Source organism: Macrotis lagotis, chromosome 7 (assembly GCF_037893015.1).
Source record: "Macrotis lagotis isolate mMagLag1 chromosome 7, bilby.v1.9.chrom.fasta, whole genome shotgun sequence".
NCBI lineage: Eukaryota > Metazoa > Chordata > Mammalia > Peramelemorphia > Peramelidae > Macrotis > Macrotis lagotis.
The window spans coordinates 52721597-52742152 of record NC_133664.1 but is presented as its reverse complement, the minus strand read 5'-3'; the positions used below and the strand labels follow the sequence as shown (position 1 = coordinate 52742152).

At 35.9% G+C, this 20556-nt stretch overlaps 1 protein-coding gene across 1 annotated transcript in view; it reads left to right on the top strand.

The window, feature by feature from the left end:
• LOC141494049 (disintegrin and metalloproteinase domain-containing protein 22-like) overlaps positions 1-20556 on the top strand; it is a 160400-nt gene that overhangs the window by 114619 nt on the left and 25225 nt on the right. Inside the window, exon 4 of the mRNA XM_074195226.1 lies at positions 1009-1075. Coding sequence (XP_074051327.1) covers positions 1009-1075 — 67 coding nt within the window. The remainder of the gene's footprint in view (positions 1-1008; positions 1076-20556) is intronic.

Sequence of the window (20556 nt, the reverse complement as noted above, 5' to 3'; positions counted from 1 at the left end):
AATTAGCATAAGTAACAGAAAGCCTTGTCAAAGTCGGTAGTCCTAGCCATCCAATTAGAATGCCAGTCAACTTGAATGTTGTTAGAATGTTTCTTCCTCCTCAAACTTAGCTACCTAGGAAAGAGAATTCCCTCTGGCCAAGTGATATCTAAGGATAAAATAAGAAGGAACAGAACTAGTTTTGAAAAAAAGTTAGAATTGAGGCACTTTTATGACAATAAATTAGGCTGAGATTCATTTTGTGGAACTCTAATACTTGTTTCCTTAACAAAAGCTAAATATTTTGGAAATTAAGAATAATAAAATGTTAAACAAAAATATGAAGCTGGAAATTATTGGGGCAAGAGGGACTAGTTTATGTAGGGCCTTAAATGTGAGGACAGAGATTTTATATTTAATCATATTTTATATATTTGCCTAAAAAACAATAGGGAGCTATTGGAGATTTTGAGAAGGGGAGTAATATGGTGAGTGGTTCAATTTAGCTAGATTATTAAGTCATTGGGCCACAGATACAATGGGGAAAGAAATATGTGAAAGTATTGTTATTTTCAAGGACTCTGTGTTTTAGTCAAGCTTACTGTACATGTAACTTGTCAGACACCTTGTATGTTTATTCATATTGGGCACTGTACTTAAAGTGTTTTTTCCTTCTATTCTTTGATGTTTCTATCTTTTCCCATACTTCCTATCCAGATCAAAGTCCAGTTCCCATTCAGCCACTAATGTCTAAATGTACTGTCCACAGCAAGCACTTAATAAAAATTTTCAAAATGAATTTTGATCCAGCAAATTTAAAGGAAAAGGACAGAATGGAGATCTTAGTTTTAGAAATATTGCAAGAGTTTGCCTGATATCTTCCTTGCCTCTACTGCCTGTAAAAACTCAAAATTTGAAATTTACCTGGAGAAATTGGGAATGGAAGTGCATGTATTGTAGAAAAGACAGATGCACAGACTATGTAGATTTCTAACAGCAATTATTCATCTCACTATTCTCTTATTTCAGTGACTTGCTGTCATCAGAATACCTGGAGAGACATATTGACCATGGAGGAAAGATTGTGGAAGTTAAAGTAAGTGAAACTTTTCTCTTTGGGGCTGTTGGGGGTTGACAATTTGTGAGACTTTTGCATTAGAAAAAATAAAAATTACATTTTTCTCCTTGTGTGAATTCTAATTAAAATGGCTAGGTGTCCCAGTGGGTAGGGCATGGACCTAAAATGATGAAGATATAAGTTCGAAGTCAGTCTCAATGTGTGATTCCAGGGCATGTCACTTAACAGCCGTGTACTTAATTTCCTTTATCTGTAGAATCTGTTTAAGGATAAAATAAAATAACTTTATAGTGCTTTGCAAACCTTAAAATGCTATATAAATATTACCTATTGTTATGAAGCAGTTGGAGAATGACTTTATAATTCATTATTTATTTCTGATTTGGAGATTTAGGAACCCGATTTGCAAGTTTGGGGCAACTTCAACTGTCCCTGAGATACTGAACATTGTATTTCTTTTAAGCACAAAATATAGATAGACAGACAATAAGTATAGATTGGTAAGAGATAGGCAAATGGTCAGGATACATAGAAAGAAAGGTGGACAAGATAGACAGATAGTAAGGGTAGCTAGATAGAAAGATAGACAAAAAGTTAGGCAGATAGACTGGATGGATTGGATGGATGGATAGATGGATGGACGGATGGATGGATGGATGGACATTTGGATGGGTGGACAGATGGACAGATAGGCAGAAAGATAGACAGAAAGACAGACAAGACAGGCAAATACATAGGCTAGATAGATAAGAAACAAACGTACAGATAGACTAAGCATAGACATATGTAAATGTTACTTTTTCTTTTTAAGCATGTTAGTTCCTCGTGGTGTTTTCACCTTCCCATCCTGAGTAAATTTATTTTAAAAGGTGCAAATGTGAAAGTGAGGGTAGATATAATTTTTTATGGAAAAATGGGTACAAATAGCAGAAAACTTAAGAAGTAACAGATTAATTTTTAAGAAAACATTATTCAGGGGCGACTAGGTGGCATAGTGGATAGAGCACCTGGATAGAGCACCGGCCCTGGAGTCAGGAGTACCTGAGTTCAAATCCGGCCTCAGACACTTAATAATTCCCTAGCTGTGTGTCCTTGGTCAAGCCATTTAACCCCATTGCCTAGCAAAAAAAAAACCCTAAAAAAACATTATTCAGATTATTTTTTATTCTGTGGAATTATTCATATATTAATGTGATTATTTTTAATTTTTGATGGTTTAAATAAATCTGATTCAAAAAGATTATAAGTATATATTATAAGTATATAGCTCTTTAGTTATTCATAACATCAGAGTTTATATATATATTTATACAGATATGTGTAAAAAATGTTTGACATTGTATCATAAATACTCCCTATATTGAAATCTTGCAAAATAAAAAAGAAGTCTTCATTTTTTTCAGCAAGGCAGTTGGTGTTAGGTGATTTGCTCAGGATCAGAAAGCTAGTAAATGTCAATTTTCTGAGATTGGATTTGAACTCAAAGCCTCCTGACTCCAAAATTAGTGCTCTATCCACTGTACCACCTAGCTGCACCCCAAAACACATCTTGAAGAAGAAAAGTGGTCTTAATGGGAGCCATCATGTGTGCTTAGATTGATAGGAATTGTGATGCAATAGGAGTAGGGTATTTGAACTCATAAAATATAAGTTCACATCATACTTCTGCCACTTATGAAGTCTGACCTTGAGCAAGTCATTTAACTACTGTTTGTAAAATTAGTGAAATAGATCAGATTATCTCTATTAGAATGTAGCTCCTTGAGGGCAGTCCCTGTCTTGCAAAGGGGCTGTCCATTTTGTTTGGATTTTTTGAAACCTCAGTGTTTATCACATGGTAAGTATTTAATGGGCAGCTAGGTGTTGCCTTGGATGGAGTGCTGGATGTGGACTCAGGAGGACCTGATTTCATATTTGGCTTCAGACACTTACTAGCTGTGTGACCCTGGACAAGTAGCTAACCTTGTCTGCCTCAGTTTCCTCATCTGTAAAATGATCTGGAGAATGAAATGGCAAACTGCTCCAATATCTTTGCCAAGAAAAACCCAAATGGGGTCATGAAGAATTGACATGACTAGAACATGACTGAACAACAACAAGGCATCTCATAGATCCTTTTCAATTCATTTCTTCTTTTAGAGATGACTTTTAGTTCTGACTCTGTGATCTTATAAAGAATACTTTAAATATAAAGATAATATAGTGAGACTTTAAGCAGAATGTTTAGAGAAAGTTTCCTGATTAATTTTAAAAATCTAGATTAATTTCATTCTTGTTAACTCTTGTTAATCTTATTATTTTCAACTATGCTGCATGTATATACATGTACACACATATGTATATATACAAATACACACAAATGTGTGTGTATCTATATACCTAATTTATATAGTACTTTAAGGTTGAAAAATTCCTGCACATTCATCATTTTATTGGCTTTTTAGAAATATCCTGTGAGATAAGTTAAATAAGAATTATGATTCCCATTTTCCATATGAGATATTTTAATGTTAGGAGGATATTTTCTGTAATCGGACATACAGCTAGTCAGTATTGGAGTTAGGACTCACCCATGATGCCTTACAAAATGTCCTAGCTCACTTGGTAAAACCTATGGGATGAAGATAATTTAATGGTTCCTTGATGATAGGACATCCTCTAGTTGCCTACATGTCAGCTCTGGACACTTATCTTCATTGGAGAGTACTCTGATCACAGCAGCTAGAAATGGAGGAGATTAAAAATGCATGGACACAGAATCCTAACCCTCCAATTCCAGAGTGCACCAAGAATATTGATAACTTGATTATCTTGTCCTTTATCCCTTTCCTTAAGGCTGAATGAAGCAAAGTATTTTGAGGTAATTGAGATCTCCCATTTGGCAGGTGACAGTTAATTAAGCTTTATGTACCAGGATAGAAAGTGAATGTATTACAATTTGATTTTATTGTGTATGAATACAGCTTCTGTCTTTATAAATATTGTGTTATTTCTGTGGAAACTTAAACTATTTATTTATTTATTTATTAAAGTCTTTCATTCTTAGCCTTAGAGACATGGCTTTTAGATGCACTTTCAATTATAATACTAAAAAATGATTCTGTTACTATAATGTCATTATATAATTTATATATATTTATAATAATAAGATAATATATTATGCTATATTATATCAATATAATATAATAATATGCATAATGAATTGTTAGGATATATTAATTATATTGCAATAATTATATAATATACTATAATGTTATAATAATGCATTATGCAATATAGTAAAATAATATAATATAATATGGTATAATAATTATATTATAATATAACCTGACCTGACTGAGTATAAAATTATATCATTATGATATAATATAAATTGAATTCTCTTATAATAATGTAATATAACATATTTTATAGAAGTTATATTAGATTGTTATTCTATTATATATTAATACTATATTCTATTATATTGTTATATATTATCATACAACATAGTTATGTTATATACAATACATAACTACAATGTAAACTAATAATAACAATTCCTCTTCATATAGTGCTTTAATGTTTTCCTCACATTTGCTTCTTTTAATATAAGCATCCAGGAACTCAGTATACTCTCTCCACAGACATAAGCTTCTTGACTACTTGGTGAATAAGCATCTGAGACTCTGTGACCAAAAAAACAAAAACAAAACCATTATCCTTAGAAATCAATCTCTACTAATTAGCTTATCTTGTCCTTAGATGGCAGACATCCAGGTGGTAGAGCAAGAATATCATCCACATTTTACCATTGAAGAACCTGAGACTTAGAGAAATCAGGTGACTTACCTGTGATCATAAATCATGGCAAGCTGGATTGAGAGATGGCCATGAAGCTAGAAACATCCGGGTTGAAGGTCTGTCTCTGATTCATACAAGCTGCTATCTTAAGTCTTTTTTTAAAAGAGAGTGTTGGGGTTAAGTGACTTGCCCAGGATCACACAGCTAGTAAGTGTATGAAGTTGGTTTTGAACTTAGGTCCTCCTGATTTCAGGGCTGGTGCTCCATCCATTGTGCCATCCAGCTGCCCCTCCTGAGTAAGTCTTTTAACTTCTCAGTGTTCCAGCCAACTTTAATTTTCCAAGAAATCAACTCATCAGTAAGCATCTACTGAAGACTTAGCTCTATACTATCACTAAGTTCGAGGGATACAAGAAAATTTTTTCTCTAAACTGGGCATAATAATAGCACCTACCTCAGAGGTTGTTATAAAAATCAAATGAGATACATTGTTTGCTATATAAAGGTTAGCTTTTTTTAATTAATCAATTTTAGACAATACATTGAAAAGACAAAATCTAAGTTAAAGCCTTTGACTATTTCCTGGAATGAGTGTTATAATAAGATTAAAACCAAAATCTATAACCAAAAACAGTTAGATATCCATTTAAGTATATATAAGAAGGAGATATGAGTTAAGGGAGCAAGTGTGAAGTAATCTTAGCCATTGAAGAAAAAGCAACAATTGAAACTGATGAATCTCTTGAATCTGCTCAATGTCTGTATGATATTTAACATGAATGAATGAATGAATGAACGAAACCTTGGAAGTAGCAGTGAGGAGTAGAGAGACTGGGCTGTCTAAGGAAGGTTAGTCTGACCCATTTGGGAATGGAATTTTTTTGTCACCTAGAATGGAAGGTGTCCATGAGTAACCCAGAACCTTCAGCATGAATAAGATAGAGAGACTCAGTCTTTAAAAAAATAAAAATTAACATAAAGAATATGTATAGAAAGAGGGAAAATGAAATTCGTTGATGCCCCCAAATAAAAAAATGTGACTTAGGTGAGGAATATTCTATTACTCTTATTACCAGTGTATCTATTAATTATTTCAGGGCATCTCTCCTTACATTATTTGTAAACTACTGAATATAAACTTCTTGTGATTGATAATTCTAAACTTTTAGGATAGGTATACACACAGACATACAAAGGCACACGGACACACACACACACACACACACACACACACACACACACACACACAGACCCACGGAGAAACACAGACACACACACACACACACTTTAGAGCGTATTGTCCTCTTAACTGGAGATAACTGAGTACTAACCTTTTCTTTGGCTGAATTGAATATATTCAAAGATAAACTGTTTCAAGGTCTTGATAGTGTTCATATTGTCAAGGAGACATGTTCCTATAGGATATGACAGAGAAGGTAAAGAAAGTACCTTGACCTTAGAGGGAGAGGGAGAGGGAGAGGGAGAGGGAGAGGGAGAGGGAGAGGGAGAGGGAGAGGGAGAGACACTAGAACAGTCACATTTTTTTTGGTGCAAGGAGTTCCCCAGGAGAATGAAGTCCCTCTCCCAACACCCTCTCTACATCACCTATTAGAGTCCAGAGTTCAGAGGCAGAGTTTGGGACCCAGTGGGAAGGGAATGAGGAAGTTGATCAGAATGTGGTCAGTGATTGGGGAATGAACAGAAGAATTAAGGATTACAAGGAGGAATCTATCCAGGATACTTATGATGCTCCTGCCAATAGTAGCTATTCAATAAATGTTTGTTGAATTGTTGAAAGCTACATAGATCAGTTTTGAGTAAGGGGGGGATAGACCATGGAAAATGGAGAGGAGATGTATGTATGGGGTAGGTAAGGAGAGGTAAAGGAGGGGGAGCAAGTCGAACCATTTTTTTCTGAAAGGGTTTACATTTTTATTTGGTTTATTTTTTCTTATTATTTGTATTTGTGATTATAGGATTTTTTTAGGCAAATCTACAATTTTGTGGGAGGGACATTACAATTTTTGTTTTAAAAAGATTTTACTACAGATAAAATGAGCTGCTGAGGCAGCAGAGATGGATTTTAGTAGATCTATGATAGACTGGAGGTCTGCTGTCTAAGGACAAGTTGGCTAAAATAGCAGAGATTGATCTCCAAGTTGGCTGGAGAGGATGATGATTTTTTTTTTTTTGGCCAAAGAGTCTCAGATGATATCCACCGAGGTGGTCAAGAAACTGTGATCTTATGTTTGTGGAGAGGGTATACCGAGTCCCTGGATGCTTGTATTAAAAGAAGCAAACATAAATAGCTCCTGGCATCTCTGGGGAACAGTTGAGTGAGTGAGTGTGATGGAGGAGGTGTTCTAAAAACAAGGAGGAAGGTTGTGGTTTCCTAAAGTATCCTGCTTTTCAAGCTGTACTCTTATTTTTTTTCCATGGACTTAAATCTCAATTATAGATTTCTAGTTCATCACCAACATTAGATATCTTAGGTGAAAGCTTGTTAGATACTTCCTGGCTATGTGACCTTGGGCAAGTCATTTAACCTTGTCTGCCTCATTTTCTTCTTTTGTAAGATGTGGATAATAGCACCTTACAGACTTATTGTGAGGATCAAATGAGAAAATATTTGTAAAGTTTTGCAAATCTTAAGTGCTATATAAATCCTAACTATAATAATATTTACTGTTATTCTATTTTCCTATGGAATAAAATGAAAAGGCTTTAGGATACAAATAGAAAATTGAGAGTCCATGCTTTAAAGAATGTCGTGCTCGAATTGGGGAGACAACACATCAAAGAGAATGGATGAGAAGGCCATGGAGTACTTGAGTTTTTGCAATGACGGCAGCAGGACAGATGATAAGGTCCTAAGGGCTTGGAAAGTAATGGCAAGAGGATAATGAATGAGTTCAAGGGTTGGGATGGAGAGGGCTCTGGGAGACCTCCAGGAAAGACTGAGTCTGGGGCTGGGGGAATCATCCACTAGCTGAGAATGGCCATCCAATACTTTATGGATGTTGGTCAAAAGGTCATTTCTTCTCATTAAAAACAAGAAATATCTTCCCCTCTGGTTTAGCTTCTTTTGTCTCAAAGAGAAGACTTCTCTAGGACAAAACAGTAGAAGGAAAGTTGTGAAAATTCATCAAAAATGCATTTAAAATGGCCAGTTCTAAGAAAAACGACATCCTTTTGCCTTGAGATTATGGTGCAGTGCTTTTGAACTCTTTCAGAATTGTGAAGCATTAACTGAGCCTGCTTGAGTCAAGCTCCACCTTAAATGAGTAAGGGCCCCCTCCCTTTCCTTTCTTCTTCTTTCCCATCCCCAATCACAAACCCTCTTGCTTAGGTTTCTGCAAAATGAAGGAAATGATGTTTGCTCCTTCTAGAGCTCACCCCTCTAATGAGATAATATATGCAAGGTCTTAGAAATGGTTTTTTTTCAGGAGAGAAATACTACATTAATAATATGGTGCCATAATTCGGTGGATTTGCCTTCCTGTAAGAAATCAGTGTTCTGGTTGCAGAATTTTATCTTTTTTAAAGCATAGGCTATATTTTAGTGATCAGACTGTTAATAAAGTGTTCTCTTTCAATGACAGCACTATTACTTAGCATGGCTTTCTCTATAGACAGACTATTCTTACAATATCACTGCAAATAATGGAAGAGTGGAGAAGGAAGGCTCCAGCTGTTTCTCCTTTGTCAAAGGGAAAACATAAAAATGGCTATTATCCTGCCAGACTGCAGCTGAGATGGAGTTTCTTCTCCCTAAGAGAAAAACCAGAAGAACAAAAGGGTTAATCTGTTTTTGCTTACCCTGGAGTCCAAGCTTCCCTATCGATTCTCAAAAGTGTGTGATATCATCCTGCGGAAGCCACAAAACTCAATTATGGAGGAAAGCCCAAACTCTGCCATGCAGTGCCCTCCGTGGGGGTGGGAGGTGCAGGGGGGGCAGTTTGGCCTTGCCCGTCCCAGTGCTGCAGTGCAGAGCCTGGCCTCTTCCTGAGCCTGCTGCTGGGACCAAAGTCAAGTGTAGCTGGGACTGCCCAGGGAGCTACACAAAGGCTCCTTCTCCCACCCCAGCCACCTTGGGCTTTACTTTTTGTTTCTACTTTCCTTCCTTCCTTCCTTCCTTCCTTCCTTCCTTCCTTCCTTCCTTCCTTCCTTCCTTCCTTCCTTCCTTCCTTCCTTCCTTCCTTCCTTCCTCCCTCCCTTTCCTTATTTCTTCTTGAACTCAGTGGAATCTCCCTTGCAAAAAGCTTTCATTTTTCTTCCCTCCATCGTTCTTTCACATTAGAGCAGCTGGTATCTTGCCATAGTAGGGCTCCTTTTGGATAATGCAACTATCAGTCATTTAGACAGTAACCAAGTCAGATGCCCTAAGATCTTATTTTTAGCTTGAGTAGAAAGGTTCGCTGAAACCAGTCTAATTTTAGAATTTGTCTCATGTGCTCCTAATTTTATCAACCTTTCCTCTAAATTCAAATTTCAAAGTAGTACCCTCCCAGTCTTAATTCTCTTCTTCCATGTGCCCACAGGCATTGTTTTACTTGTGTTTAGTTGGAAGTTGCTGAGCAGGGAAAAAAATCAGAGATGTGTATTTTAACACCTTCTGACAGGCGACATGTTAAACCAAAGGCCCTCACCAGGGTCCTTTGAGGGACTGTGGCTGCCATGGTGACAGATTCTCTCTGCCTTCCTGTTGGTCCCTGGAGGATAGTGAGCTTTTCTTTTCACCAAGTGTATGTAAATAGAATGGATGAAAAATTAACCCAAGCAATTAATGGACCCATGTGAGGGATGCTTTGCAGATACACCTATCCAAATGTGAGAACCTGGACAAATGTTTTCCTTGTTTTAACACTCTAGAGGATGTAGGCTACGGAAACCCAGCTCCATAGTTTTACCTTGGGATTGATTTCTTTAAAAAAAATGCATAATGAGAGACTTGCAGAGATAGGGTTAGGAAGAGCAGCAGGGTGAGCCATTTTTTTTTAGCTGCTCCTGATCACAAAAAAACAACTTTAGGCAATAGTGTTTTTGCTTTATTGCTATCTTTTTGTACTTATTAGGGGCTTGGGAGATCACCTTCCTTCTATATCGCTGGACAATAAAATAATTCAAAATGCTATTAAAGTCTTTTTTAAAAAGCCTGATATGGGGCAGCTAGGTGGCGTAGTGGATAAAGCACTGGTCCTGGAGTCAGGAGTACCTGGGTTCAAATCCGGTCTCAGACACTTAATAATTACCTAGCTGTGTGGCCCTGGGCGAGCCACTTAATCCCGTTTGCCTTGCAAAAACCAAAAAAAAAAAAAAAGCCTGATAGCTTAGAATACATTTCTGATAAATTCTTGATGAGATAACAGAATAAGTTTTGCAGTACCTTTCCCTATCACTCCCAGAGATGATCTTGCTATCTGCATCCCTTTGATATAATTTCAGTAACTGGACATAAATTTAAAAACTAACACTAATGTCATATTTTTATGACACTGACTAATCTTATTCCCATATTTCTGGTCACCACTGATGGTCATTTCCATCTACCACACCCCCTTGATTCCTGCATACATTGTTCTTTAGGGTATTTCCTGTGAAAGGCTAACTAGGTAGCACAGTCGAATAGAGCATCAGTCTGGAGTTCAAGAGGACCTGAGTTCAAATTCAACTTCAGACACTTGACTATTAGCTGTGTGATTTTGGGTGTTTAACCCTAAGAGCCTTGCAACCAAGGCCAACTCCAATCATTCTGATTTATATCTGGACCCTGGATCCAGGGAGGAGAAAGTGAGGCTGGTGACTTAACACAGCCCCCCCCCCCCCAAATCCAATTCATGTGCTTGTCATGGCATCACCTCCCTGATATCGTGGTCTTATTCAAGAACAAAGGACAAAAATCAATCAATCATCAATCAATTTCCTGTGTGATAAGCCATGAATGAACCTATCTGTAATTCTTTAAAAAGAAATCTCAATGCATCATCTGAAAAATTCATTAAGAGAAAATAAAAAGAAAATGTTTTAAGTCTTTATTATATGTTCTCCTGACTTAGAAAGCTATATAATTGCTAACCCATTCTAAGCAGGTTTGTGGTGCTATCCAAAGTGGTAATGTTTATCCCTGGTGTGACTTTATTTATATGTTACATTGCTTGTGTTATATAAAAAAACAAACCAAAATACCTAACCAATTTCAGTCCATTTTAGGAAGACTAGGTAGCTGCAGGTACCTGCTAGCAAACTTCTCATTTCATTTCTTTATTTACATAACTCCTGTTTCAAAAATCTCTTCCATGAGATTATGTGGACCATAATATAGAGACTTTTATCATCACTTTAAGAGTTTGAGTTCTAACTGTCATTCAACAAGGTGATTCTTTCAACAGAATTGATAAGAGTATGTAAGGTTATCTTTGTTCTAGGTGGACCTCTGAGTTATATGTGTTTTAAGGTTGTTTATAAACTATGCAGAACAAAGTATAGTGAAAAAAGAGGCCATATACCAGGTCACTTACTGCAGGATAATTCTGGTTTGCACCATTTGCAGTGGTTTGAAACTCTTTCATATACTTGTCTGAAGCTGTACTGGATGCTGTCTGGTGAATAGCCAAGTCCTTGCCTGACTCTTTTAGGGAGTACACTAATTCTCTCAGGCTACTGGACCAGATTTTGCATTAAGAAGGAACAACATTTTTACTTACAGTCCAGGTCATTTGAAAGAGAACTACCTTCTCCTATCATTCCAGTAGCCTTGATCCACAGAGGTTCAACCAAGTCTGTTCATGATACTTTTATTTTTTATTCATGAATAACTCACCTTCAGTAGAGAATTGGAGAGAGAAATGAGTTGAATTTCTGCTGTATTGATATTTCCCAAAATTATATGTCTAGAAAGTTAGCATATCTCCTCTTATACTGATTTTTCTTATATCCTAATGCAAGGGTCTGACAACTATATTGTTGTTGAGCCATTTTTCAGCTGTGTCTGACTCTTCATGATCCATTTGGGGTTTTCTTGGCAAAGATACTAGAGTGGTTTGTCATTTCCTTCTTGAACTGACTATTTTACTTCCATATTAAATAAATAAAGAAATTCCAGTGGCCTCCTACTTTAGGGTAAAATATACACTTCTCTGAAATGTAAAGTCCTTCACAACTTATTTTTCTGTATCCTTTTTAATACACTTCTTCCCTTCATCCACTCTGTATTCCAATTAGATTGGACTTTTGTTCTTCACACATGAACTTCCCTTTCCTGATTCCCCATGCCTGCAATGTACTCTTTCCTACCTAGTTTCTAAAAGAAATAAAACCAAACAAACCCCCCCAAAATAATTTTTTTTGCCAAATCGTACATTAGATTTTTCCAAAACTCTTTGAGCAGTCATTTCTCTTCTCCCAATTTCCTTGTATTTAATTTGATTATGTCTTATAACTATATGTATATATTTGCTTTATATTTATATATGCCTTGTATATATATGAATGTAAGCATATTGAGGGCAGCTTATTTCATTTTTGTTTTTGTATTCCAACACCTGGTCCAGTGTCTCCTGTATATGATAAATAATCTCATAATCTGAGCAGCTGGAGTTAGCAAGACTTTCAAATCTAACCTCTGACCCTTACTAACATGTGACCTTGGGCAAGTCACTTTACCCTGTTTGTCTCAGTTTCCTCATCTATAAAATGAACTGGAGAAGGAAATGGAAAACCTTTGCCAAGAAAACCGCATGATGGGATCACAAAGAATCAGATGCAACTGAAATGACTGAACAGCAAAAACATAATCTAGATCATTATATTATTATAATATATATGATATGCTGATGTACATATTTTGGAAATGGCAAAGGTCTACTCACAATAGTAGAAATGGAAATAGCAAAAGTTCTACTCAAAATAGCAAATAAATTATAGTAGAATGTTTTAGTGTTATCATTTCTGCTTGTTTGTATTTTGTGATTCAGTTTTGTGCATTAGTTAGAATGTTTTCACCAGTTTACAAATTTGTTGTTATGAATGGAAATGCCTTTATAGATGGAGATTTTTACTATTTTATTCAATTAAATCTGTCATTCAAATAACAAATTCTAACTGTTCAATATGAGCTAAGAGAAAGTGCTTTTTCTTGCCTACCTTTGCTTGAAATTAATTATACATTTCTCCATAGATAATCTAGGTTAGATTGTATATTTTCTTTCTGAAACATAGAACTCAGCATAGCATAGCTCATGATTACCAAGGTATCACAATTTGAAATTTTTTGCCGTCTTGGAATAAGGCAAAGGCATGAACTAGTTCTTGTCACTGATGTCTTTCTCATACTCTGGGTAGGAGTTCCCTTCAAAATTCACAAGGATTCTACAAATGGAGGAAATGGACAGTTCTGTGGTTTAGACTGGACCTAAGCCAAGAAAGTTATTTGATTGTAAATCTGCCAGAGTGCTTGAACACTCACCCACCCACTTACCAAACCTAGTAAAGCTGCTGTGTAAATCTTATAAATGAATTAATCAGACGGAAGCATCTGATATTATTTATTGCCATGTGCTTCTCCTAAACTTACTCTTTATACTAAATTCTTTCATTTACTTCCATACTAAATCCAAGCTTCTCATGGAGCTTGATGAGTTCTCTCTCTTTCTCCCTTTTTTTTCCTGGCAGACTCCTCTCAACAAATGCTTTTCTACTATCTTAAAATCAATGTGGCTTTGAGAAGACTTCAGATGTCATGGCTTCATTGTCTTATGCATTAGAGAAAATGATTCTCTGAGGATTAAGTAAAAATTGTCTTCCCCTGGGACCCATGCTGGACTCATCTAATTCTATCTTCATGTATAATGTATCAATTCTCTAAATGACCCTGTTAGAATTGCAAGTGGCCTTCACTTGTGGCTCTAAAAGAATATATTGGTCCATTATGAGTTTACACAGGTTAGGCATCTTGCTAAGGGGGTGGTAAGGAAGAATGACAGCTGTTGTCAGCATGAGTCCTCTCTAAGCTATGTTAGCATCTGTGATAACCCATGCAGGCTTATTTCTGAAATCATCCTTATTTCTTTTGTTGAAATACAATTGCACTGTGATTTTTTTTTTTTGCTAAAAATGCATTTAAAGGGTTAATCCATTTGTTCATGGTCTTGCGCCTTTAGAGAAGCACATAGCTATACATGCCCCAAAATCAGATTTTAGAAATAAAACCGATAATTTCTTGGCCATGAAACAAAATCACTGCTCCCACACTTGGCAATGTCCCATGGATTGTCATTATTCTGCTCAAGTCAGAGTGCAGTCTTATAGCAATTATAAATAATTCCTTTTTGTTTGCTTGCTAGTTTATCAAAAAATTCCTGGTATAGAAGAAATTGTTCAGTTGGTAGTACTTAAAATCAGAATTGGATTTTTAAAAGTACCTATGTATTTTAGATATGTATATTTTGAAAATTCTGAAATATGGGATATGTGTATATATTGAAATAAGTATATAAGATTCTGAAATACATATAGGTCATTTGGTTTTTATTTTCACTCATAATCAAACAAGTTTTTTGGTTTAGGCAGTTTATGTACTCCTAAAAATCAGTTATCCATTAATCAAGACACAGTATATACTTTATCACTCAAGCAATCAAACAGCCTATTTTAGGCAGGCATTGTGTTGGACATGGAGTATATGAAGACAAAAATGAAAGTGTATTTAGTCTATCTAGGAAGTGTGTCTAGGATAATATATTTATAAATGTAAAATCAGATATCAAAAATATACAAAGAAATACAAAATAATTAATGGGGGAGACAGGAAAATACTAGTGGTTGAGGGAGGGAGATCAGGAAAGGTTTGTAGGAAGTGGTGAATGATCTCAGTTTTGAAGGAAGCTTGAGAGTTTTAGAGGCTAAGGTGAGGAGGCAGAGTCCCAGAGATGGGGTGCTAGGGGTAGGAAGGTAGAGAGAGAGATAACCTTTACTTGAAGTGCAGAGATAGAGAGTACCATGTTTGGAACAACAGGTAGGCTGATTTGTTGGGACCATTGTATAATGTGAGAAGGGGGAGAACATATAGTAATAAACCTCCGGCGGGGCAGGGCTAGAAAGATATGCTTTGGACTTTGGATCTCTTTACTAAGGCCTTTCATCTTGTTTTGGTGGTTTATAAGGCATTTTTTTCAGTTTTCCCTCTGTACCCCTCTCACCTGGTACTTCAATTCCCATCTTTCAATACTGAGATTGATTTCACTTTCAATATTGAATCAGCGAATTCAATAACCTCTTCTATACCACTGACTACTAGAACTATATATTCATGACTAGTCTGACTCCTGAGCTCCAACTGCCTTTTGCATGTCTTGAAATGGATGTTCCACAGACATCTCAAATTCATCATGTCCAGATTAGAGCTCATTAACTTTCCCTCTCCACTTGCCAGCTTCCTTAAACTGTTGAGGACAGACCCAAGCTCCAGCTTGCCTAGACTCATAACCCTAGTGTTGCCCTCAGTGCTTCACTCTTGGCCACCTCACATATTGCCAAAATTCTTTGTTTCTACTTTTGTGCGTGCGTGTGTGTGTGTGTGTGTGTGTGTGTGTATACATACATAAGCACACACATACAAACATATAGACACAACAATACATATAGTTGTTATATAACATACATGTTTGTATATATTTTGTATTTTTGTGTGTATAATGTTATGTATATGTTTTGTATATTTATATACAAAAATGTTTTATATATATATATATACATATATATATGAAACATTACCCTCAGTTCATGTCCTCATAACCTCTTTTGATGAAATAGTCTGTTAATTTGTCTTCTGTCTCAGTCTCTTTCCTATTCCAATTCACCCACCACTCAGTTATCAGTAATTTTCTCAGATCACAGGTCTGATTAATTCAGGAGCATATATAAGTCCTCTGTTTGGCATTTAAACCTCTTCACAACATGACTTCTTCCTGCCTATCCTTCTCACTCTGCGGCCTCTTAGTTTCTTTGGCTCCCCTTAAGACTCTGCTCAAATTCCACCTTCTATGGGAAATTTGTTTTTTCCCCAGTTACTAATACTGTAACCTCTGAAATGTCCTTTCAGTTATTCTCTATATGTTTTACAATTTCTCTTAATGTTCATGTCTTCTCCATTAGAATGGAAGCTCCTTGTGTCTTCAAGGGATTGATTGTATCTTTCTTTGTATACTCAGAACTTAGTACTGTATTTTTGACTCTTCATAAATGACTGTTGACCAGCTGATTGTTTTGATTATTAATAGAAATCTCAAATTTGTCATACATCCAAAAGCATGTTTATAGCTTTTTTGAGACTTGTAATCCTTTTGGTTTAGGGTATGAGAGGGGGTGGGAGTTCAAGTATTGGTTAGATTCATGATTATTGAATCTAAGGGAACTGATGAGATCATTGAGCGAGATGGTATGGAAGAAAAAGAGAGGAAATCCCAGGACAGAGCCTTGTGAACCACCAAACAAAATGTGCAAATGGGAGAAATGCCAGTGCAGACTTTCCTGATTGAATCAAATTCTGATGAGCCAACATACTTTTGAAACCATTTTGCAGTGAGGCAAAGTGGGCTGTAGAAAGCAAAATTAAAAGTACTGTACACATCGACTGCAGCTGTATAATTATAAGCAACAATAACAGCAACAAAGATACTTCAGGATGCTCAGAAAAGAAGTAAAATAAGGGTCTGGAAAACAAGTAGAATGATGTGGTCACTGAGGTGTTAAAGTTGTTCAGTTGTTTCATTTGTGTCTGACCCCATTTGAGGTTTTCTTGGCGAAGATACTAGAATGGTTTGCTTCTTCCTTCTTCAGCTCATTTACAGATGAAGAACCTGAGATAAGTAGGGTAAAGTGACTTGCTTGGGGTCACACAGCTAGGAAGTATCTGAATTTGGATTTGAATTCATTGAAGATGAATCTTCCAGACTCTGGGTCTGGTGCTTTATCCACTGTGCCATCTAGTTGCCCCGTATTGAAGTTAGTAAAAAACATTTTTGCGTGTTATATTTAACAGATGGTAAATAACACAAGTTTGGACATGTTGACAGTTATTTCTGATCTTTTACTCATGTTTTTAATAACACTTTTACTTACCAATAGAAGTTGAAATTTTAAAAGAAGCCTTTTTTAAGAAAACTGTTTTGCCCAGTTGTATAAGGACATAGAACCCTTCAGGTATATTAGTCATCTTTAATCTCAGCATTCTTACCAGACAGAGCTCTTTACTTTGCTCATAATGGTCGAATTTTTATTTGAGAATTTTTATAGGATCATAGGCTAAGAGCTGGGAGGAATTTTATAATTTATTTAGTTCAACCCCCTTATTTTTTAGTTGAAGAAACCTAGGCCTAGAGAAATGGTATTCTTATTCAATGACACATAGGTTACAAATTACAAAACCAGAATTTGAAATTAGGTCCCCTGACTTCAAATTCTGTGCCCTGTCCCAGGACAGCATTGGCTCCACCTTAAACATTATTGCAAAACACCAAATAGTAAAAAAATTGCTCTTGGTTTGTTTGAATTAGAATATTTTTTTTATTACTCTTCACTATTCCTTTGTGAACAAAGTATTTTGTCTCTTCAGTTATTTTAGTTCAGCATTTCTCAATCTTTTTGTTCTTAGGACCCCTGTAAAGCTTTAAAAATGATTTTATACTCCCTAATGGGCTTTTGTTTATGTGTTATATCTAATGCTATTCACTGTGTTTGAAATTCATACAGTTTAATTATTATCATGAAATTAATTTTGATTTCACTGGTCACTTAAAAGGGTTGGTATGGACCACACTTTGAAAAATGATGTTTTAGCATCATCTATTTTATTTTATTTTATTTTATTTTATTTTATAGCATCCATGTATTTTAAAGCAACTCCTGTTCCCTCCTCTCAATTTCTCCTTTCCTTTTTGTTATTTTCCCCCTGGTTTGGAGTTTGGGAGTTTTACTTATTATTTTAATTTTTTCTTTTTATCTAGTTATTTAATTTTACCCTTTTTTCCCCTCTCAGTTAAATAGTCAAGTAGTAGAATTTTCCTATTTTTTCCCCTTCAACTTGCTTTTTTAGTTTTTCAAATTTCATCTTTTGTATCTTTTTAGTTTTTGCAAGGCAAATGGGGTTAAGTGGTTTACCCGAGGCCACACAGCTAGGTCACTATTAAGTGTCTGAGGCCGGATTTGAAATTAGGTCCTCCTGACTCCAGGGCTGGTGCTCTATCCACTGCATCACCTAGCTGCCCCTGCATCTTTTTTTAAAAAGAATTTCTTTCCTTTGTTCTCTTCATTATTTAATCTTCCCTTTCTAAACTTTTAATTTTTGATTCATAGATCTTCTACTTTAAAGTATCTGTTCCATCTTTGAAATGATTTCCATGTTGTTGCATTATCTTGCTTATAGGTTCCCTTTTCCTCTTGGGTCTAAGAAATAACCTTGAACAGCTGGATGGCACAGTGGATAGAGCACCAACCCTGAAGTCAGGAGGACCTGAGTTCAAATTTGGACTCAGATACTTACTAGCTATGTGACCTTGGGCAAGTCATTTAACTCTGATAGCCTTGAATCCAGGGTCATCTTCAGTCATTCTGATTCATTATCTGGTCACTGAAACCTAAATGATCCACTTCATGTGCTTGTCATGGCATCACCTCCCTGATGTCATGGTCTTCTTCAAGAATGAAGGACAACAGGGTGGCTAGGTTGCCTATTGGATAGAGCACGAGCCCTGGAGTCAGGAGTACCTGAGTTGAAATCCGCCTCAGACACTTAATAATTACCTAGCTGTGTGGCCTCGGGCAAGCCACTTAAACCCATTGCCTTGCACAAACCTTAAAAAAAAAAGGACAAAAAAACATTAAAAAATAACTTGTTCCTGGAAGTGATAGAGAGGATATTGTCCTGTGGAAGGATTTTTCTGTATCACTAATTTTGCAGGTTGTTGTTTACCTTCACCCTTCCAAAGTCAATTTTTCCTTCTCATGTGCCAAGAAATTTCTTCTCCAGGTCTTTATCTCTTTGCATAGTACCTATTTTGGGGAGTTTGAGAGATCATGAAGATTGGAGAAAATGTCTAGTCCATATAGTTTAACAGACTTTTAGCAAGACCCTACTCTGTGACCTAGCACTGTAGTAGTCACTGGGAGAACTGTCAAGGTCAGATAGTCCAAAGTATTTTCCATTTATATAGATAGCAGTGTAGTAGGAAAGGAAACATGATGATCATTTGTACTAGGGCAGTGATTCTATCATGCTTCCTTTTGAACAAATCTGGGTCCCATCTAGAAATGTCCTTACTAGTAGAAGAGATTTACAAATGAAAGCAAATGTCATACATGCAAGAAATATAGTAGGATTAAACCCAGAAGGGACTTCAGAGGTCTTGGAGTTCCACCTCTTCCCTTTATTTATGAAAAAACTGAAGCACAATGAGATTAAGTCACTTGCTCAGGATCTTACAGCTAGTAAGTATCTAACTCAGGACTTCCTGACTCTAGGTCCACTGTACCATATCACCTCTAACAAAATAAAAGGAAAAAAGTAAAGAAAAGAAAAGCTATAATTTATGTAGTACTTTAAGACTTGCAAAGGTTTCACATGTATTATCAATCCTGTGAGGTTGGTGCTCTTACAAACCCCATCTTACAGATTCGTAAACTGAGCTGAGGACTTGTCTGTGGTCATGTAGCTAATGAGGTTGTGCAAGATTTGAACTAAGGTCTTTCTAACTCAGTCCAGAGTTCTTTCTACTCCTAGCTATCATTCAACGGGAATATCTAAGCATTCAGACTAATCATTTATAGTATAGCTAAGACTGCTCCATTCTCCATGCTGAATACTGTACCTATGTATTCTCCTTCAAAGACTTTTTTCCAGAACATGTTCAAACTATAGCTTATTCCAATTTAGATTATATTTTGCACCCGAAAATAGCAGTGATCTGTGATTTTTTTAAAAAAGGAACACCATTAATTTCTTTTGTAGGGACATTTTCTTCAATTTATAATCATAGATTTCCCTAAGGGAACTTATAGTCATCCAGTCCTAGAATTTCAAATGAAATAATATATAGAAGGCACTTTGTAAACCTTAAGATACTATATAAAATCTTACCTTTTAAGTGGTAAGTATTGGTAGGTAGTATTGCTTTTATTAGTATCAGCATTCCCAATTGTCAACCACAGGAAAATGTCTGCAAAATTTTTACAATTAAAAAATCCCTTGCTTCTTTAAAACAGTAAACTGTAGAATTTTAGTATTTTTTCTCCTTTTCTTCCATTTTTCCCGACTCCTTCCTTTTGCTGTGTTCCTGTTTTTGACCTTGTGAGTTGCAAAGAGCTACATTGACCTGATTGAGGAAGAAAATCCAAATATTCCACTGGTCTGCAGCACTAATTAGTCTGATATCCTCATTGTAAAGATAAGTAAAATAAGACACAGATGTACCCCTGGAACCAGTTGCTTGAAAAAAAATAGTCTTTTGCTTCCCCCATTTCCTTTCCTGGAATCATCTATTGGCAATTCCAGTCATGAAACTTCATAATTCGTGTTGGAAAATTTTCTTTGTGGCTATCCCATTTGGACCCAGTACTACTTGAACTGAATTGAATACATCAATTGAAATGAACTCCACATCTTAAAAATGTGCAACTTCTAGCTGAATGAATGAGTAAAAAACATTTATTATAAATACTTAACT